The sequence below is a fragment of the Moschus berezovskii genome, chromosome 2 (assembly GCF_049115385.1).
Source record: "Moschus berezovskii isolate FMDL1 chromosome 2, NW_MosBer_1.0, whole genome shotgun sequence".
Lineage (NCBI taxonomy): Eukaryota > Metazoa > Chordata > Mammalia > Artiodactyla > Moschidae > Moschus > Moschus berezovskii.
In genome coordinates this window covers 100,514,350-100,537,605 of record NC_142461.1, presented here as the reverse complement: position 1 = coordinate 100,537,605, position 23,256 = coordinate 100,514,350, and the positions used below count along the sequence as shown (strand labels likewise).

The 23,256-nt window shown below is 39.9% G+C and overlaps 1 protein-coding gene and 1 non-coding gene across 2 annotated transcripts in view; both read left to right on the top strand.

Moving 5' to 3' along the window:
* The window catches only part of CCDC148 (coiled-coil domain containing 148), a 269,382-nt gene that overhangs the window by 40,804 nt on the left and 205,322 nt on the right, over positions 1–23,256 (top strand). Inside the window, exons 9-10 of the mRNA XM_088842480.1 lie at positions 12,184–12,322; positions 20,509–20,715. Of these exons, the coding sequence (XP_088698606.1) occupies positions 12,184–12,322; positions 20,509–20,715 (346 nt within the window). The remainder of the gene's footprint in view (positions 1–12,183; positions 12,323–20,508; positions 20,716–23,256) is intronic.
* On the top strand, positions 21,493–21,640 carry LOC129538782 (U12 minor spliceosomal RNA). Its single transcript, XR_008682318.2, has one exon. It is a non-coding gene; the product is annotated as a U12 minor spliceosomal RNA (small nuclear RNA).

The following is a 23,256-nucleotide window of genomic DNA, read 5'->3' as shown; positions in this document are numbered from 1 at the left end:
AGTTTCTTCTGCTCCATCTGAATAGAAAGCTTCTCCCCCACACCACACCACTTCAAGCATGTATATGTACCAGGGTATTGGTAAATTATGTTGATGACCAGAGCAGTGCTGTGTCATACAAGTATGATGTGAGCCAAATACATAATTTAAAATTTTTAACTAGTCATAATAAAACATTTTAAAAGATAAATTTTATTTTAATATTATATTTTTAACTGTGCAAAATAGTATAATTTTAACATTTAATCAATAATTTAAAATTATTAATGAGACATATTACATTCTTTTTTCACACAAAATCTTTGATATCTGGTTTGCACTTCACACCACAGCATACCTGAATTGGGACTGGCCACATAGTGCTAGATAGCCACATGTGGCTAGTGGTACTATCTTGGACAATATGGCTTTAATGTTTTACTAAAATTTTACTAAAACATTTTTTTAAAGAATTGGCTGCAGTTGAACCTATTTATTTATTCAGTATGTTTGTGAAGCTATTTAAATTCTATTTGGACTGTATTTCATTAGTAACATGACAAGTTTAATTACTTGTTTTAGACTTAGATGAGATTGTGGCTTTAATTTCCTAACATTTGGTGAATTAATCATATAGATGAGACATAATTGTTTGATGCTCCACTTAGCTATGTCAGATTTGAAGCCAATATGTGGCAAAAACTATACAGTGATAACAAGTAATTTCTACTTTATTGTTTGATAAATATATTAAATTTTAAAATATTGATTCATAATTATCATTCTTTTATGAGATCTGAACCTTGAGTGCTATTTAAAAACCCACAATGATTTTAACAATCTTGCCCCTCTGGGTGTACATTGTGAAGACCCGCTAGTTTTACATTTTTTCAACTAAAAATTTTTAATTTTCCTAACTAATGACTTTCAAAATAGCTAGTTAGTAGTATCTGTCCCTGTTTCCACTTTTTCCTCTTCTATATGCCATCAAGTGCTGGGACCAGATGCTATGATCTTAGTTTTTTGAATGTTGGGATTTTAAACCAGCTTTTTCACTCTCCTCTTTCACCTTATCAAGAGGCTCTTTAGTTCCTCTTTGCTTTCTGACATTAGGGTGGTATCATCTGCATATCTGAGGTTGTTGAGACACCAGAGAAGCGCTAAAAAAAATTGAATGAACATTTACTTACACATGTGACTATATTTTGATGAATATAAGATAGAAGAAAGAGAGAGAAAGGAGCATAATAAACAACTGTAATTTGCTTACTTGATGATGTTACAAGAAGTTCAAATACTGGAGCCTTAATTGTTGTTCAGTCACTGAGTCATGTCTGACTCTTGTGACCTCATGGATTATGGCCCACCAGACTCCTCTGTCCATAAGATTATCCGAGAATACTGGAATGGGTTGTCATTTTCTTCTCCAGGGGATCTTCCCACCCAGGTATTGAACCTGCAGCTCCTGCACTGGCAGGTGGATTCTTTACCCCTGGAGCCACCTGGAAAAACCAGAGTTTTAGTTAGCAGGTGGCATTTTTCTCTGAGAATGTAGTCTCAGAACTTTTGGAAAGTTTCAGTGCCTGGGCATGTCCAGTCTCAGGTTCTACATTTCTGGCTGTATGTTAAGGGTGGTTAATAAGGAGAGAAGTGCTCAGAAACAAGAGTATTATTATTTGAACACTAATGTATTTACTTAGTCACACTGGTTATATGACCCCCTCAAGCAATATCAATGGTCACTGCAACTTCCATTTTCTCTTGGCGTATTCCAACATGGATTGTCCAGCCTTACCTGGGAATCTATGTTTCTCTTGGAGAGGTAATAATTGCAAACTGAGATTTTTATTTTTTTGTCATATGTATTTCATAGCTTTCTCCTAAAATAAATGCATCGTTAAAAATATTTACTTTGTGTTCTTAAACTAAAAGTCACACTTGGTGATTGCTCAACCTATTCTGGGTTTGCTGTGGGAATAAAATGAAGTTTAAATTCTCTTGACTTCAGTGGAATACATTTTATCAAGGGAAAAAAATAGGTCCAATTTCTCAAGGACATCCCCAAAGCTAGTCTTAGATTTTTGTTTTTGCTTAGTTAATAACTCAGTCTGTGTATTGATGTATATGTTGCTGCTACTGCTGCTGCTGCTGTGTCACTTCAGTCGTGTCTGACTCTGTGTGACCCCATAGGAAGCCCACCAGGCTCCCCCGTCCGTGGGATTCTCCAGGCAAGAACACTGGAGTGGGTTGCCATTTCATTCTCCAATGTGTGAAAGTGAAAAGTGAAAGTGAAGTCACTCAGTCGTGTCTGACCCCTAGCAACCCCAGGGACTGCAGCCTACCAGGCTCCTCCATCCATGGGATTTTCTAGGCAAGAGTACTGGAGTGGCTTGCCATTGCCTTCTCCAGATATATATGTTATGTTCATGTAAATGTCTTTTTGGAAAGTACAAGACTAGTGGTAATAAATTTCTAGTTCAGAAGTCTTTATTGTTAGTATCACTGTAGCCCACAACTGCCTTCTTGATATAATTGCTTCATATAGAAGCTACACAGTATAATGGTGCATGAGGCTACATTTTTAATACTTCAGAAAACTGAAAAATCAGGGTTTTACAGGATGGAGTCAGAGTCATTTATGAGAGGTTTTTGTTCTTCACTAGGTATGAAATCAAATTAATCTTGAGTAAATCAGATTGAAGAAAATGGAAACATATCAGCTTGACAGATTTGTGTCCAAGACAATTGATATATGTTATTTTTTAACCTGGATGATACAGATAGAATTTGTTGTTAAAATAATAAAATCTGTGCGGTTATAAGCAAAGACAGCATTAACATTTCTATGGACAGGGTTGCCAAATTTTGTATGAGAGGAATTATAATGCCTATTTAATACATCAAACCAACTGCTAATATCAAGTTTTTCCTACTCCTTATACCTTGAAGTCCACCTGTTGGTAAATATAATCCTTTGAGGAAACCAGATCATTAGAACTGAGACTATGGAGAACCAATAATGTAAGAAATTATAATTACCACACTCACAGGTTTGTGCTTATTTGCTACACTAATGCTTATAATAGAACAAAAAGGTGAGCATTGTTAATGTCTAAAAAATAATAAACTGAGAAAAAGAACCATCATTCTTCCATTCCAGCCTTACAATTTCTTAATGACTACTGGTCGTCGGTTTGAGATGGTATTGTAAAAGTTTTATGTGACAATAAAATTTCAGAAGGCCTCATAATCATGAATTAAAATTTTCCTCATCCCATCCCAAAGAAGTAGTTCAATTCTATTATTCTTGCTTTTGAACCTGGAAAATTGAGTAATAATATCCATATAAAGTAATTTTATTCACTTCAACTTTATTGCATCTAAAAATATCATTGTTTCTCAAAAGTGAAGAATAAAATGGTAACATGAAAGCAGATTTTGGCTCAATAGCACTTTTTTTAAAATTAAAACAAATAATACATTGTGGGTGATCTTGTCTTTACTGATTCTGTTTGAGTCTGAGCTTGTTTTGTTTCTTTGCCTTAAAAATGGCCTTTGGTGTTGAACACTGGTCAGATATGCAGATGACACCACCCTTATGGCAGAAAGTGAAGAAGAACTACAGAGCTTCTTGATGAAAGTGGAAGAGGAGAGTAAAAAAGTTGGCTTAAAACTCAACATTCGGAAAACTAAGATCATGGCATCTGGTCCCATCACTTCATGGCAAATAGATGGGGAAACAGTGGAAACAGAGAGAGACTTTATTTTTCTGGGCTCCATAATCACTGCAGATGGTGATTGCAGCCATGAAATTGAAAGACGCTTTCCTTGGAAGGAAAGTTGAGACCAACCTAAACAGCATATAAAAAAGAAGAGACATTACTTTGTCAACAAAGGTCCATCTAGTCAAGGCTATGGTTTTTCCAGTGGTCATGTATGGATGTGAGAGTTGGACTGTGAAGAAAGCTGATTGCCGAAGAATTGATGCTTTTGAACTGTGGTGTTGAAGAAGACTCTTGAGAGTCCCTTGGACTGCAAGGAGATCCAACCAGTCCATCCTAAAGGAGATCAGTCCTGGGTGTTCATTGGAAGGATTGATGCTAAAGCTGAAACTCCAATACTTTGGCCACCAGATGCAAAGAGCTGACTCATTTGAAAAGACTTTGATGTTGGGAAAGATCGAGGACAGGAGGAGAAGGGGACGACAGAGGATGAGATGGTTGGATGGCATCACCGACTCAATGGACATGGGTTTGAGTGAACTCCGGGAGTTGGTGAAGGACAGGGAGGCCTGGCGTGCTGTGGTTCATGGGGTCACAAAGAGTTGGACACAACTGAGCGACTAAACCGAACTGAGCTGAACTGGTCTATTCTCAGTCAGCTAAGCAGTGTCCCTGTCGGTGCTGGTCACCGGGCGCACTTGTTCTCCCTCTCTTGAATCACTGTATCCTTAATAGTATTGATACTTTCCTTCCAAAGCAATATTAGGATGTTACATTTAAAAAGGTTATTTTTCTTCCATTCTGTGAACTATCAAATAGGATATCATTAGCTAAAAACAGAGAATACTCAATCCAAGTTAAAGTAGCATAAACAATAAGGCTATTTCTTATTTCACTTGAAGCCCAGAGGTAGAGAAGTCCAAGCACAGTGAAGCCTAGTTTTCTGCATTGTCTTGCCTTGCCCTCTGGCAGGATAGATAGATGACCTTCTGTCAGATAACTATAGCAGTTCTACACTGCCACACTCAGGCAGAAAGAGACCTCTTCCTTGTGTCTTGTCTGAAGAGCCAGGAAACCTTTGCCCCAGAAGACTTCTCCTCCCATTTCAGTGGCCAGAATTGGGACATTTGTCCGTGATTATATCAAACACTGTCAAGAAGAACAGAGAGCCTGAGAATGGTTGATTGTGAATGACTTAAGATCAGTCAAGATTCACTCCCGAGTCTGGAATGGGGCTCACCTTTCCTGAAGTGGGTGGGTGGGTGGGGATTATGGAAGAAGATAAATCTTGAATAAAATCAGGATTCTGGTGAGCAGAAGCAAAGGAAGAGGCAATGTCTGCTACAATTTTCTTTTTCTTACTGGTCTTGTGATGACTGTAATTCTTTAAAACTTGGCATATGGGATGGTTGAGCCATTATGTTTTACTTTTAACAAGCTGCCTTGTCTTGATCATATTATTTCCAAATTTCCACTGGGAATTCTACTTCCTCTTAAAACTAGTGGTGGATGGATGTAAGGACAAAGATTTTGGTGTATTGCCACTATTCCAGCTACTCCACCTCCAAAAAAAAAAAATACACTTTCTACGTAAAAAATTCAGTTTTCCATGCAAACTACTTCTTAAAAGTATCTAAGTAAAAGCAGAGTGCTTGTTATGAGAATAGCACTTGTAGCTTCCAAATAAATCTCTTAGCCTCCTGACCAGATTTCCATTCCTAAACCCTCCTATAAGAAATTCTGGAGCCATCACTTTTGGAACCGTGTCATATTTCTTTCATATCACCCCTCAGAAGAAAGTGGTTTGGATGCTGGTGCAAGTTCTGACTTTACCTTATAGGTCACTTTTTTGCTTGTTGTTTATCTTTCAATTCAGTGGATTCTGATCATATTCCCAAGACCCTACTTTATTCTGACTGTCTGAGAAGGTAAACTGAGCAGAGCTTGGGGAGCCTGGAGGGAGAGGACTGCTAAGTGGCAATTGACCTCCTGGAAGACAATATACACACCCAAACAAAATCCAAGGAGCAGATTCTGTTGCTCAGAAATGAGTCTGAGATCAGAGAGCCCTTTGTAAACCAGGCAGAAAATCAAAGATAGGTTCGTATTTGGACAATAGGCCTGGGATGGGGGTGGTGAGTAGCTGGGGAGACAGTTTCAGGAGCTAGGCTGATTAGTTTCAGTATTTGAATGGTTTTGATTTGGAAAGACAACTTTGGAAAGTGTTGTCAAGTTGTATTTGCTAGAGAGTCAGACTCAGTGCAGCCAAACAAGCAGATTGTGTCTGAGCCATCTTTTATCCACATTCTTCCACCAGTGGCTCACTCTCCTGACAACGTTACACTTGAACAGATAAGAGTTTTCTTTAGGCTAGACTCACTATGATCATTTGTCAATCAAGGCAGTCATCATATGCTGGTAACTGCATCAGTTAGCTTCAGGAGGCACTAATTACCAGTTTTCTGGAAAGCCTTCTTTACCCTGAGAAAATGTAAGACAGCTTTCAGCCAGTGTGAAGAAACAATCTTTAGTTTCAGAGACTTGTTTCTCCTGTTGTTTTACATTCTTGCTTGCCATCTTGTCTGTCCCCACCCTTCTAAATGTCTTTAGATATGATGGAACCACAACCCTGGGAAGTGATTTAAACATGACTATAAAGAAAACTTGTAGTTAATTGTGAGTCTGGTTAGGATTTTTTTTATAGTGACTCAAACTGGTAGAATTAGGGGGACAGTTGGCCTTGATCTGGTTGAATTCTCACAGCCCTGTCGTCCTCCTGTTCTGAGTTACCTGTTTTCTCATGTTCTGGGAAATTATGATGAAATTATTTTGGTGGACCTCAATATTGGGAAGCAGGGGAAGGAAGGTAAGGATTGAGTAGTAAATATCTCACACTCCTGCAGGCTAAAATTGCCTGAAACATTTTAAATTAGAAAAATTGGATGGACAAAAAAACAAAAAAGAAGGAAATTGCAGAAACTTACCAAAGACCTTTTGTCTAAAGGTATTTTCAAAAGTACTAAATTTGGATAATTTTAAAGTCTTCTTTAAATTTTTCTTTAAAATTATAGTCACCTTTCAAATTCAAAGGTAGAAAAGTGATTGGAATATTTTTCAGTATCTGTAATTTAGCTAGTTTTGTCATCATAATCACCTGTAAAACAGGTAAAGTAAACGAGAATTTTGGAAGGTAAAACCTAACCTTAGTTATTTCATATAATTAAACTATTTTATACAGATTTTTTCTACAATGAAAAGATGAAGGTTTGACTAGAAAAGATAAACATGAAAATTTGAATTTAGAAATTCAGGTACATTAAATTTGACTTTATTTTAAATGCTAGTAGGAAATAGCTAGTTTATTGTTATGAAGAAGTTATCATGTTTGAACATATCTGTTAAATTTTTATTATCCAGGAGATTCAGTATATATATGGTGGTGGGAGTTTTCTCCCTCACAAAGAGCATCCTAATGGATATGTATGGCAGTGTCATTAGTATCACTGATGTGAATATTTGCTTCAAAGTTTAAGCCAGCAGTTCTGGAAACTGCTATAAATACTCTAAAATAATAATATTGTGAGTATTTGTATATCATTTCCGCTGGATCATCGAAAAAGCAAGAAAGTTCCAGAAAAACATCTATTTCTGCTTCATTGACTATGCCAAAGCTTTTGACTCTGTGGATCACAATAAACTGTGGAAAATTCTGAAAGAGATGGGAATACCAGACCACCTGACCTGCCTCTTGAGAATCCTGTATGCAGGACAGGAAGCAACAGTTAGAACTGGACATGGAACAACAGACTGGTTCCAAATAGGAAAAGGAGTACATCGTGGTTGTATATTGTCACCCTGCTTATTTAACTTATATGCAGAGTACATCACGAGGAACGCTGGGCTGGAAGAAGCACAAGCTGGAATCAAGATTGCTGGGAGAAATATCAATAACCTCAGATATGCAGATGACACCACCCTTATGGCAGAAAATGAAGAACTAAAGGGCCTCTTGATGAAAGTAAAAAAGGAGAGTGAAAAAATTGGCTTAAAGCTCAACATTCAGAAAACTAAGATCATGGCATCTGGCCTCATCACTTCATGGGACCAGATATAGTCCCATGGGGACTAGAGATAGATAGCAAATAGATGGGGAAACAGTGGAAACAGTGGCTGACTTTATTTTTCTTGGCTCCAAAATCACTGCAGATGGTGACTGCAGTCATTAAATTAAAAGACGCTTACTCCTTGGAAGGAAAGGACCAACCTAGATAACATATTAAAAAGCAGAGACATTACTTTGTCAACAAATGTCCAGCTAGTCAAGGCTATGGTTTTTCCAGTGGTCATGTACGGATGTGAGAGTTGAACTATAAAGAAACCTGAGCGCCGAAGAATTGATGCTTTTGAACTGTGGTGTTGAAGAAGACTCTTGAGAGTCCCTTGGACTGCAAGGAGATCCAACCAGTCCATCCTAAAGGAGATCAGTCCTGGGTGTTCTTTGAAAGGACTGATGTTGAAGTTGAAACTCCAATACTTTGGCCACCTGATGGGAAGAGCTGACTCATTGGAAAAGATCCTGATGCTGGGAAAGATTGAGGGCAGGAGGAGATGGGGATGACAGAGGATGAGATGGTTGGATGGCATCACCAACTCAATGGACGTGGGTTTGGGTGGACTCCAGGAGTTGGTGATGGACAGGGAGGTCTGGCGTGCTTCGGTTCATGGGGTTGCAAAGAGTCTGACACCACTGAGCGACTGAACTGAACTGATATATCACTTCTTATAAGCATGTTTTTCATTTTCATCTTACATGTACCAAAATAATGACTTACAATTTGTGTAATTGTGGTAATTTTAAAAAGCTGTTGAGATGTGATGTTTCTAAAGTCAATAGCAAATGGATGTGATCATTGTTCATAGCATACTTGGTTTGAAATATCTAGTTTTAATGTTATCATTTCATATTTTTATGTGGTTTTAATGTCACTAAAATGGCATCTAATTAATACATTCATGCTAAGTATAAAAATGCACTGAGTGCCACAAATTCTTCTGCTGCTATATTTTTTTATAGCGATGTACACTGCTTAATGCATGCTTTTATTTAAAAATCATTTTTGTAAATGTTTGCTATTTGCATTTTCTCTTTGAGGACAGCCACGATCTTACACCACAATTCAGTTTGAGAGATCATCAAAGCAATTAGCTTAGAAGTACTTCTCCATTTACCAAAGGATTTAAATTATTTTTGACAATTATGGGTAATATTGCTCATAGATTATCTTAGGTCAGGTTTTGTAGAAGCAGTTCTGAGACAGGGATTGTAAGAACGAGTGGTTTGTTGGGCAAAGCTCTCAGGAAAAGGATGGTAAGGGAAGCAGGATGAAGGAGGGGCAGATGTCTGTGCAGAAGATCTCAGTTGAAACAGGTTACCTTTTGCTCACACAGTGAAACTCCAGGGCTAAAATGGCATCACAGAGTTGGTCTCATCTTGAGGCAAGTGGGCTGGTCTTCTGTACCCCCAAGTCAGCCAATCATTGCTTGGGGTTGGCTCTCAAAGGTGTGTGGGAGAGTAGCCTCCTGGGTGAGATTGTTCCCATTTGGCTCAGGACAATTCTCCAGAGGAGAAATTTACATCTGCGAATTATCAGCAGCTTGATGATGGGAATTCTAGCTCATCAAGGTGACTGCGCCTAGCATCAACAGCAGTCTTTATGTAGATAAATGACAGTTTCAAAGAGAACTGGGACTTCCCTGGTGGTCCAGTGGCTAAGACTCCAGGTTCCCAATGCAGGGGGCCCAGGTTCCTTCTCTGATCAAGGAACTAGATACCACACACACAATTAAAGATCCCACATGCTGCAAAAAGACTGGAGATCCCATTTGCCACAGCTAAGACCTGGCGCAAATAAGTAAATTAAAGAAAACAAAGCAAAACAAAAACAGAACTTACTGGACCTAGGTTCTGTCTCTTCCTCCTCCCCAGCACATACACCCCCCACATCCACATTTTTAATCAAAATATATGGAAATTCAAACTGTATTCAAATCCTTTTGATTACAAAAACAGTTTAAAAGCATAAATGAGGAATGGACTTTGGATCTATTCCCTTTTCTGGTTGCTTTCCAAGTAGAAATAGAGAATTTCTGTGGCTGCATGTTTGTGTGTGCTCAGTCATGTCCAACTCTTTGCGACCCCACGGACTATAGCCTGGCAGGCTCCTCTGTCTGTGGAATTTTCAAGGCGAGAGTACTGGATTGGGTTGACATTTTCTACTCCAAGGGAGCTTCATAACCCATGGATCAAAGTTACATCTTTGTGTCTCCTGCATCGGCAAGTGGATTGTCTACCACTGTGCCACCTGGGAATCCCTTTCTGTGGCTACCTCTGCTGTTAAAATGCATTTATGTGGATCATGAACAAAATGAGTTCGTTGAGAGATGACCTGAGATACTGTCCATGAAGACATGAAAGTGAAAGTTGCCCAGTCATGTCCAACTCTTTGAAACCCCATGGACTATATAGTCCATGGAATTCTCTAGGCCAGAATACTGGAGTGGGTACCATTTCCCTTCTCCAGGGGATCTTCCCAACCCAGGGATCAAACCCAGGTCTCTCACATTGCAGGCAGATTCTTTACCAGCTGAGCTGCAAGGGAAGCCCAAGAATATTGGAGTGGGTAACCTATCCCTTCTCCAGCAGATCTTCCTGACACAGGAATCAAACCGGGGTCTCCTGCACTGCTGTTGGATTATTTACCAACTGAGCTATCATGGAAGCTCAAGGGTGTTTTAAATGCCAAAGACAGGCAGGCAAGCTTTTTCCAGGCTTCATACTCCTATTTGAGATTATTTATTTTTGGAAGCCTTATGGTCGTCTATACATGCATAACTGATTCAGAGAGAACCCAAACACTCAATTTGTTTAATGAATGAAATCTTGAATTCTTTCTCTGCTATAGATTGTTATGTCATACAGAAGAACTGCAGACTTTGTTTCTTCCTAATGGAATATTTCCAACCCATTTTTTCTTCCTATTACAGAGCTGTTAGAGAAAGTATCTTCTTTGAAAAATAATTTTGTTTCTTTCTTGCTGCTGCTGCTGCTAAGTCGCTTCAGTCGTGTCCGACTCTGTGCGACCTCATAGATAGAAGCCCACCAGGCTCCCCCATCCCGGGGATTCTCCAGGCAAGAACACTGGAGTGGGTTGCCATTTCCTTCTACAATGCATGAAAGTGAAAAGTGAAAGTGAAGTTGCTCAATCATGTCCGACTCTTAGCGACCCCATGGACTGCAGCCCACCAGCCTCCTCCATCCATGGGATTTTCCAGGCAAGAGTACTGGAGTGGGGTGCCATTATCAGAATAACAAAATATCTTAAGAATCTGAGTAACTTGAATGAGGATGGTAAAATTTCAATTAATATCAATGATTTAAAGAGTTTTTATTGTTTTAAATCTTCAAATAGTTTACAAGGACATAGAGGACATATTATAAAAATGCTTTAAATTGCAGTTAACTTTAAAGTAGAAGACCATTGACATGGTAGAAATAAACAATAGTAAGTCTTCATCTTAGATCAAAGAAATATTTGTTGCTAATAATATTCACTCTGATTGCATCTGTATTTGATTATTCCAACTTATTAAATAAGAATAATGATATGCAAATAAACTCAATAATAAAGAGACATTAATTCAGTCTACAGTTCAAGCTGATCCTGTAGCTTTTTCACTCTGCATAGGGCTTTGCTAATACTTCCTGTAGAACACAAAGCCTAGGAATGTTCTGAATTAAAAAAGGTATTTTGGAGCATGGTGGCCATGTTATTGGGAAGGTGACTTGTAGAGATCCTATGAAAAATGATTTCTTTATCACTTTAAAATCTAATGCCATTGGGTGTCTTTGTACTACCAACATTTCGTCTTAGCACCACAATGCAGGAAGTTGAAGGGATAAAGTAAAGGATAATTTTAGACTTACTTTTAATATCAAACCTTAATATGTCCCTTCTTCAGGCCTTAGTTTCCTTTATGTAATTGTTTATTTGTCTACATTTGTATTTTCCTCCAGTCTAGAAATAGGAATTTTGTTGAATTAGCAAAATTCCTTTTTAATCTACATGCTTAATAATTTATTTCCCAATGTTTGTTTATTTCATTCATTGTCATGATTTTTAAAATATTACAGGAAAGATAGAATATCTTAAAAATATGAAGCCTCATTGTCAAACTTCCTCAGATTAAGCCTGGAACTCACGGCAACATGAAATAATGAATTGAAAGAACCCATTGTGTTAGAATTTAGAGCCTTTTATAGACCAGACATTTTATTTGGCTAATGTATTTTTTTCCAGACTTCATTTTATGTAATCATTGTCATTTTCTAACAGCTTTCCAAACTGTTACAGTTTGAGGTCCCTCAATCTCCTTTGATTGCTCAGTAATCATAAGACCATGTGATATTTTTTGTTGCTTCCAGAAACTTCCAATTAAGTGATGAAGACCACTGGATTTACCAAGCTGTTTTGGATCAGTATCCTGGGGATCTCTGTTGCAGAAGGACCTTGTATCTGGACATGTTACAAAGATATCTTCCACACAAATCAAGGCATGATTTGGTGAGTGCTGGACCTTATATACTGCCAAGCTGAATTGATGCTTTTGAACTGTAGTGTTGGAGAAGACTCTTGAGAGTCCCTTATACTGCAAGGAGATCCAACCAGTCCATTCTAAAGGAGATCAATCCTGGATGTTCATTGGAGGGACTGATGGTAAAGCTGAAGCTGCAATACTTTGGCCACCTCATGTGACGAGTTGACTCACTAGAAAAGACTCTGATGCTGGGAAAGGTTGGGGGCGGGAGGAGAAGGGGACGACGGAGAATGAGATGACTGGATGGCATCACCGACTCTGTGGACATGAGTTTGAGTGTACTCCGGGAGTTGGTGATGGACAGGGAGGCCTGGCGTGCTGTGGTTCATGGGGTCGCGGAGAGTCGGACACGACTGAGCAACTGAACTGAACTGAACTGAAACTGTTTTGGTGGTCAATAATTACTAAACTATACACTCTCTCTCTCTCTCTCTCTCACACGCACACACACACATCTTCCCTGGTGGCTCAGCAATAACTGAGAATCCCCCGCAATGCTGGAGACCAGTCTGCTATGTGGGAGATCTGAGTTTGATCCCTGGGTCAGGAAGATCCCCTGCAGAAGGAAATGGCAAACCACTCCAGTATTCTTGCCTGGGAAATCCCATGGACAGAGGAGCCTGGCAGGCTACAGTCCATAAGGTTGCATTAATTGGAAATAACTTAACAACTAAACCACCACCATAGACACACACACACAAACATATATACATATTTTAAAAAGTTATTTTTAATTGGAGGATAATTGCTTTACAATGTTATGTTGCTTTTTACAATACATCAACATGAATCAGCTATGGGTATACACATATGTTCTCTCCCTCTTGATCCTCCTACCCACCTCCCACCCCAAACCATTCCTCTAGGTTGTCACAGAGCAGCAGGTATATATATGTGTGTATACATACACACACACACACACATATATGTATTTTAAACGGTGCTCTAAAATTATTTTTTTTCTACACTCTAGAAAATAATAAGGTTATAGTATGACGTCTGTCATTTTACAATACATTATGGTGCATAACTCTTCACGCGAGATGCAAGCTCTGGCAGTGCAGATGCGAGTCGCCGGCTGCGGAGGCGCAGATGGCGAGACAGATCTCTTCAAGAAAATTAGAGATACCAAGGGAACATTTCATGCAAAGATGGGCTCGATAAAGGACAGAAATGGTATGGATCTAACAGAAGCAGAAGATATTAAGAAGAGGTGGCAAGAATACACAGAAGAACTGTACAAAAAAGACCTTCACGACCAAGATAAGCACGATGGGTGATCACTGACCTGGAGCCAGACATCTTGGAATGTGAAGTCAAGTGGGCCTTAAAAAGCATCACTATGAACAAAGCTACTGGAGGTGATGGAATTCCAGTTGAGCTATTTCAAATCCTGAAAGATGATGCTGTGAAAGTGCTGTGCTCAATATGCCAGCAAATTTGGAAAACTCAGCAGTGGCCACAGGACTGGAAAAGGTCAGTCTTCATTCCAATCCCAAAGAAAGGGAATGCCAAAGAATGCTCAAACTACCACACAATTGCACTCATCTCACACGCTAGTACGGAGAAGGCAAAGGCAAGCCACTCCAGTACTCTTGCCTAGAAAATCCCATGGACGGCGGAGCCTGGTAGGCTGCAGTCTATGGGGTTGCTACGAGTCAGACATGACTGAGTGACTTCACTTTCACTTTTCACTTTCACACATTGGAGAAGGAAATAGCAACCCACTCCAGTGTTCTTGCGTGGAGAATCCCAGGGAAGGGGGAGCCTGGTGGGCTTCTGTCTGTGGGGTCACACAGAGTCGGACACGACTGAAGTGACTTAGCAGTAGCAGCAGCAGCACACGCTAGTCAAGTCATGCTCAAAATTCTCCAAGCCAGGCTTCAGCAATATGTGAACGGTGAAATTCCAGATGTTCAAGCAGATTTTAGAAAAGGCAGAGGCACCAGAGATCAAATTGCCAACATCCACTGGATCATGGAGAAAGCAAGAGAGTTCCAGAAAAACATCTATTTCTGCCTCATTTACTATGCCAAAGCCTTTGACTGTCTGGATCACAATAAACTGTGGAAAATTCTGAAAGAGATGGGAATACCAGACCACCTGACCTGCCTCTTGAGAAACCTGTATGCAGGTCAGGAAGCAACAGTTAGAACTGGACATGGAAGAACTGACTGGTTCCAAATAGGAAAAGGAGTACGTCAAGGCTGTATATTGTCACCCTACTTATTTAACTTATATGCAGAGTACATCATGAGGAAAGCTGGGCTGGAAGAAGCACAAGCTGGAATCAAGATTGCCAGGAGAAATATCAATAACCTCAGATATGCAGATGACATCACGCTTATGGCAGAAAGTGAAGAGGAACTAAAAAGCCTCTTGATGAAAGTGAAAGAGGCGAGTGAAAAGGTTGATTTGAAGCTCAACATTCAGAAAACAAAGATCATGGCATCTGGTCCCATCACTTTATGGGAAATAGATGGGGAAACACTGGAAACAGTGTCAGACTTTGTTTTTTTGGGTTCCAAAATCACTGCAGATGCTGATTGCAGCCATGCAATTAAAAGACGCTTACTCCTTGGAAGGAAGGTTATGACCAACCTAGATAGCATATTAAAAAGCAGAGACATTACTTTGCCAACCAAGGTCCCTCTAGTCAAGGCTATGGTTTTTCCAGTGGTCATGTATGGATGTGAGATTTTGACTGTGAAGAAAGCTGATGGCCGATGAATTGATGCTTTTGACCTGTGGTGTTGGAGAAGACTCTTGAGAGTCCCTTGGACTGCAAGGAGATCCAACCAGTCCATTCTAAAGGAGATCACTCCTGGGTGTTCATTGGAAAGACTGATGCTAAAGCTGAAACTCCAATACTTTGGCCACCTCATGAAACGAGTTGACTCGCTGGAAAAGACTCTGATGCTGGGAGGGATTGGGGGCGGGAGGAGAAGGGGACGACAGAGAATGAGATGGCTGGATGGCATCACCGACTCGATGGATATGGGTTTGAGTGAACTCCGGGAGTTGGTGATGGACAGGGAAGCCTGGCATGCTGTGATTCATGGGGTCACAAAGAGTCGGATACGACTGAGCGACTGAACTGAACTGATGGTGCATAACTATGCTAAAGCCTTTGACTGTGGATTGAAGCAAACTGGAAAATTCTTAACGAAATGGAAATACCAGACCACTTTACCTGCCTCCTGAGAAACCAGTATGCTGGTCAAAAAGCAACAGTTAGAACTGGACATGAAACAACAGACTAGTTCAGAATCGGGAAAGGAGTACATCAAGGCTGTATATTGTCACTCTGCTTATCTAACTTCTATGCAGAGTACATCACGTGAAATGCTGGACTGGATGAATCAAGATTACTGGAAGAAATATCAACAACCTCAGATATGCAGATAATAATATCTTAATGGCAGAAATTGAAGAGGAACTAAAGAGCCTCTTGATGAGAGTGAAACAGGAGAGTAAAAAAGCTGACTTAAAACTCAACATTCAAAAAAAAAACTAAGATCATGGCATCCAGTATCGCTTCATGGCAAATAGATGAGAAAGAATGGAAACTGACATATTTTATTTTCTTGGTCTCTAAAATCACTGTGGACGATGACTGCAGCCACGAAATTATAAGATGCTTGCTCCTTGAAAGGAAAGCTGTGACAAACCTAGACAATGTATTAAAAAGCAGAGACATCACTTTGCTGACAAAATCTCATCTAGTTAAAGCTATTGTTTTCCAGTAGTCGTGTATGGATGTAAGGTTTGGACCATAAAGAAGGCTGAGTGCCAAATATATTGATGCTTTTTAATTGTGGTTCTGGAGAAGATTCTTGACAGTGCCTTGGACAGCAAAGGATCAAACCAGTCAATCCATAGGAAATCAACTATGAGTATTCGTTGGAAGGACTGATGCTGCAACTGAAGCTCCAATAGTTTGGCCACCTGATGCAAAGAGCTGACTTATTGGAAGACCCTGATGCTGGGAAAGATTGAGGGCAGCAGGAAAAGGGACAACAGAGGATGAGATGGTTGGATGGCATGGCTGACTTAATGGACATGAGTTTGAGCAAGCTCAAGGAGATGGTGATGGTGAAGGACAGAGAAGCCTGGTGTGCTGCAGTCCATGGGGTCACAGAGTCGGATATGACTTAGCGACTGAACAACAACATGTTGCATAAAAAGATGGGAGACCCCTCTGGCAACATTTATTCTTCTGTGGCTTACTTGCCCCAGAGAGCTTCACCATGGTCCTCTGGGTTGCTCTGCCTGTGTTTGACTTCCAGGTGTCTGCAAATTCACCTGCCCATCTCAGAGGTTCTGCCATTCCTCGAGTCTTGCCAGAAAATGGAGTGTTTGCCCTTCCATTCACACAGCCTGCCACATCTCAGTCCTTCTAGTTATGGGGAAGCCAAAACTTGCCTTGGGAGCTTGTGTCTACCTACACCATCCCCACCACAACTCCACTTGATCCCCTAGATGGGTCTGAAGACAAATGCCCCAAATAAATCAGAGTCTTGTCTGAAGTTTCCCTGAGACAGGCCTGGGAAGTTATGGTTACATTCTTTACTGGACAAGACCCCAGAGACAAGGAAACAGAAGTTACCATGTCACCAGTGAATTTCATAGTAATTCACTTTAAAACGTATATGTAAACAAACATGTGTGGACACTTACCTTTTAAATATTATAGGCCATGCCATAAAATATTATTGCATGCTCTGTATTTTTGTAATTGTTTTAAATTAAGTAACAATACTTGAGGGAGGAGGATGGGAGGGAGTTTCAAAAGGGAGGAGATATATGTATACCTATGACTGATTCATGTTGAGGTTTGACAGAAAACAGAAAAATTCTGTAAAGCAATTCTTCAATAAAAACTAAATAAATTTAAAAAAACAATACTAACGTGTATAGAATATATTTTATGTCAGTCATGTGTAAACTCCTGTAGTGCACATAATAGTGGATGAGAAAAGTACTATAATTATCCTTGCTTTTCAGGTGAAGAAACTGAAGCAAAGGCAACGCAACTAGTATAACCAACCTCTCCTATCCCTTTAATCCCCATCCAGTTATTTGTTTTCATTCTGACCTTTATTTTATTGCAAATTCTTGTTATGTAAAAAATATGTTATATAATATTAGCAATTCATTCTAGATTTTATACAAATCTTAATTTATTAAATTGGATCTTTCATTTTATTCCTTACTGATTCCATTTGTATCTGTGACCAGCTGTCATTTTTAACTGTGTGTAGATTTTTGTATTTGCCTACTGTTAATATGATAAAGATTTTTACATTTACTTCTTACATTGGGATAATTAGTATGCATTTCTGTATGATGTGTACTTCTTTTCTTAATGTTTGACAAGTTTTAAGCATAATCTTGGCTTTGAGGACTAAAGCTAAAAACTTTATAGAATGGATTTTAGTAGCTGATATTTGATTTAAGTGAAGCCATAGCCTGTTTCATTATGTACTTAATTCAGTTCAGTTCAGTCACGCAGTCATGTGCAACTCTTTGCGACCCCATGGACTGCAGCACGACAGGCCTCCCAGTCCATCACCAACTAGTGGAGTTTACTCAAACTCATGTCCATTGAGTTTGGTGGTGCCATCCAACCATCTCATCCTCTGTTGTCCCTTCTCCTCCCGCCTTCAATCTTTCCCAGCATCAGGGTCTTTTCCAATGAGTCAGCTCTTCTCATCAGATGGCCAAAGTATTGGAGTTTCAGCTTCAGCATCAGTCCTTCCAATGAATATTCAGGACTGATTTCCTTTAGGATGGACTGGTTGGATCTCCTTGCAGTCCAAGGGACTCTCAAGAGTCTTCTCCAACACCACAGTTCAAAAACATCAATTCTTCGGTGTTCAACTTTCTTTTTAGTCCAACTCTCACATCCATACATGACCACTGGAAAAACCATAGCCTTGACTAGAGGGACCTTTGTTGGCAAAGTAATTTTTCTGCTTTGTAATATGCTGTCTAGGTTGGTCATAGCTTTTCTTCCAAGGAGTAAGCGTCTTTTAATTTCATGACTGCAGTCACCATCTGCAGTGATTTTGGAGCCCAAGAAAATAAAGTTTCTCACTGTTTCCACTGTTTACCCATCTGTTTGCCACAAAGTGTTGGGACAGATGCCATGATCTTAGTTTTCTGAATGTTGAGCTTTAAGCCAGCTTTTTCACTCTCCTCTTTCATTTTCATCAAGAGACTTTTTAGTTCCTCTTCACTTTCTGCCATAAGGGTGGTGTCATCTGCATATCTGAGGTTATTGATATTTCTCCCAGCAGTCTTGATTCCAGTTTGTGCTTCTTCCAGCCCAGTGTTCCTCATGAGGTACTCTGCATATAAGTTAAATAAGCAGGATGACAATATACAGCCTTGACAGACTCCTTTTCCTATTTGGAACCAGTCTGTTGTCCATGTCCAGTTCTAACTGTTGCTTCCTGACCTGCATACAGGTTTCTCAAGAGGCAGGTCAGGTGGTCTGGTATTCCCATCTCTTTCAGAATTTTCCACAGTTTATTGTGATCCACACAGTCAAAAGCTTTGGCATAGTCAATAAAGCAGAAATAGATGTTTTTCTGGAACTCTCTTGCTTTTTCAATGATCCAGCAGTTTTTGGCAATTTGATCACTGGTTCCTCTGCCTTTTCTAAATCCAGCTTGAACATCTGGAAGTTCATGGTTCACATATACTGTTGAAGCCTGGTTTGGAGAGTTTCGAGCATTACTTTACTAGTGTGTGAGATGAGTGCAATTGTGTGGTAGTTTGAGCATTCTTTGGCATTGCCTTTCTTTGGGATTGGAATGAAAACCGACGTTTTCAGTCCTGTGGCCACTGCTGAGTTTTCCCAATTTGCTGGCATATTGAATGCAGCACTTTCACAGCATTATCTTTTAAGATTTGAAATAGCTCAACTGGAATTCTATCACCTCTACTAGCTTTGTTTGTAGTGATGCTTCCAAAGGCCCACTTGACTTTGCATTCCAGGATGTCTGGCTCTAGGTGAGTGATCATACCATCGTTTACTTAATTAACCATACCTAAATTATGTATTTTTTTTTTTTAGATAGGAGCCACCTTATCTTGTTTGCTAGGTTCTTTTCTCACATCACTTAGAGATTAAATAATATATTAAATTCAGAGATGTGGTCTATACTAGCAAAATGAAGAATTATTTAGGTCATCAACTCTTAATTTCAGGTGACATACCTTTATATAAGTGTCACCTAGTGGCCCTAGTGGTGAGAGAATCTGCCTGCCAGTGCATGATATGCAAGACACATGGGTTCAATCCCTGGGTCAGGAAGAACCCCTGGGTAAGGGAATAGCAACCCACTCCAGTATTCTTGCCTGTAAGTCCCATGGATGGGGGAGCCTGGCAGGCTACAGCCCATAGGGTCACAAAGAGTTGGACATGACAGCAACTGAGCTCTCATAGACACACACACCTTTTTGTAAGGAGTATTTCAGAATCACCTACAGAGTTTTTTCAAACTGCTCAGGCTATCTCTCTTCCACTTTCTCTTAAGATTCAGATCTCCCAGGGTTGGTATTCACTGGCAGTAGAAACTACTGATACCCATGTAAGAATGTCATGCCCTTCAAGACCATGGGATGGGAAAAGCTACTGTCAATGCTATAATTATTTTAAATTTAGATGTTCTAATATCTGATTGTTTCCCTAATCAATGGCAAACTGAATTTTTAGGATTATTGCAGCGATTTTTAATGTTTATTAGCACATGTCTAACCAAAGCACCTGAAGTTGTTATTAATATAGCAAAACTGATTTAAAGATAGAGTATTTTTTAAATTATATGCAGGGGAAATCATGTTTTCTGCTCACAGATTCATTGCCGTATAGAAATAGAAGTTGTTCTGGGGCCACCTGGCCTGACTCCATCCTGTATGATAACTTAAAAAGAATGAATGACTGGTCCTCAGTCACCAATTAGCCATGGACCCAGAAATCTCAGACTGGTACCTGGTCCTGATTGCTGTATTTACTATTAAGTTATTCGGTCTTCACTTTTCAAAATCATTGATTTTAACTCATTTTATTCACTTTTCTAGCAATGATATACCACATAAGCTCAGTTTCATAATAAGCATTTATCATCTGTTGTCTTTTCAGGTCGAACATGAGAAATATTGTGACCAATATCGCTTTGCTAATGAGCAGCGAAGAATCCTTATATTAAGTTGGAATAAGAATAGGAGAGACTTTATACAGAAGGCTGTGCTGACACTGGCCGAAGCCTGTGCAGCTCATGAAATGGAAAGCATGTTGGCTAAGGACAGGAAAAAGCAACAGGAAGTGTGTGCTGATCTGAAAGCCAAGGTGAGACGCTTTGCAAATGATGCTTCAGTATTTGCCTGAGTATTCATTTCAGAATTCACTTTTCCTGTTTGTTCAATTCCAACCTAAAATTTCTCTAAAAAGCCTATTTTGAATAAAATTTTTAGTTTGAACTATATAAAATTGCAATTCCTTTAAGTCAAAATGTTGTGAACAATCAACAGTTTCATACAGTTCAACCTGGAGTTGACCAGGAAGTGAGTATTGAAGTTTTGATTGTGGATATCCAATATCAACCACGAATGCTGTACATCAGCATGAGGTACCGGATGAAAATGCAGTGTAATTATAGAGTAAATGTCTGATACTTGTTCAGACTCACAAACGTCTCATTCACTCTAAAGATTTTTTTTAAAAAGGGTCCAGTTATGAAGAGGAGGGAGGATTTGTGAAGAGATATGTTGGGGAGAGCTTGATGGGCTGTGTGAGCTCTCAACAAAGTGAGATGGGGAGCAGATTGGGTTTTCCTCCTGCCCAGACCCAGTGAGGAACCTCAAGGATGGCTTGGAGAGTTGAGTGGGTAACCCTTGTAGTGGAGTCTTGGGGACTGGTGTCTGAGGCTCGCAGGGAAGTACAGACAGCACAAAATCAGGAAGTACAGAGAAACTGCCTTAATGGCAGAACTGCCAACAAGAGTGGTTGCTGTGTTGGCAGTAATTGCACCCCTCAAATGCATCACAGGTGTATGAGTCCCACAGGCCCCAGGTGGATTTGGTCTTCCTAGGAGTGTTGGAAGGACTGTCAAACGTAAATTGTATCGTGTTTTAAACTCCTGAGTAAGGAAAATTATGATTGGGGATGACACTGAATCCTAACAGCTAATGTGAAATGAATTTCTGTGTGGGCAAAGCTGTCCCTGAGGTGACCTGCCTACTTTGCAGGATGCCTGGGAGTTGTGATGTGCCCATCCCCCTTATACTTAAAGAGTAGAATGGCCTGACCCATACAGACTGGAGGAGCTGAGACAGGACCAGGAATTGCCTAAACCTTCACTGTCGAAGTCCCTGGGCAGGGGACTGTTTGGATCTCACAGAATTGCTGAAAATACGATTTATTACCCATGAAACTGTTGAACCGGGAGTTAGTGACCTTAGGCAGTTCTCTGAAACTTACTTCTGTAACTGCAGTATAATGCCAACTACTTGTTTGTATTTGAGAAATAAAGATACATGCGACACACACACACACACACACACACACAATTGTATTGAGGTACAGCATACAGACAGTAAAGTGCACAGATCTTAATTTATTGATAAATGACACAGTAGGAGGATGTTGCAACCTTTTATTCTCTTGAAAGAAAAAATAAGCTGGTAGATGTTACATTATAGCGATTAATAGTATATAAAAACAAATGTCTTGGACTTCCCTGGTGGTCCAGTGGCTAAGATTGCCTGCCAATTCAGGGGACATGAGTTCAATCCCTGGTGCAGGAAGATTCCACATGCCTCAGAGCAACTAAGCTCACGTACCACAGCTACTGACCCTATACAACTAGGGAAGTCTGCAAGCTCTAGGGCCCTGGAGGCACAAGTAATGAGTCTGTGTGCTGCAGTGACTGAAGCCCTTCACCTCGAGCCTATGCTTCACCATGAGAGAGGCCACCACAGTGAGGAGCACATGCATGGCAACGAGAGAGTAGTCCTCGTCCCACAACCAGAGAAAAGCCCGCACAGCGACGAAGACCCAGCTCAGCCCTAAATACATAAATTAAAAAACAAACAAGTAAATGTCTCTGTTTGAAAACATCAGAGGAAAAATTTCTCCTCTGCAGTTTTTTAAACATAAAGATATTTCTTTTGACATTGCATAAACTTAGGACCTAAAAGCAATAGAATTTACATGAAGCTTCCAAGGTGGCTCAGATGGAAAAGAATCTGCCTACAATTTGGAAGACTCAGGTTTGATTCCTGGGTCGGGAAGATCCCCTGGAGAAGAGAATGGCTACCCATTCCAGTATTCTTGCCTGGGAAACCCCATGGACAGAGGAACCTGGTGGGCTATAGCTCATGGAGTCATAAAGAGTTAGACATGACTGACAGACACACACACACACAAAGCCCAATCTACCATGGGCTACAGAGCTAATGCATGTTTCATGTCCATCTGTGGCTGATAAGAAATACTCAGTGACTAAAAAAAAAAGAGCGGAGGGAGGGTCAGGGGTCTCGACAAATCCTTATATACTCCTAGTCTGTTTATACTCATTTTGCACACATTATCATTAGATCTTAGGATGTGCTGAAGGGGATATTCTCTGTTTCTGTATTACATTGGGGTAAACATACATGCAGTAGAGTACACAGAACATAAGTGTGCTGTTGAATAAAGTTTTACAAATGTGTGCTGCCCATACAAATACCACTGAGATCAAGATATAGAAGGGCTCAGAATGCTCCCTCACCCTCTTCTCAGTATATACTGTTCTTAGTCACTCAGTCGTGTCCGACTCTTTGTGACCCTGTGGACTGTAGCCCGCCAGACTCCTCTGTCCATGGGGTTTCTCCAGGCAAGAACACT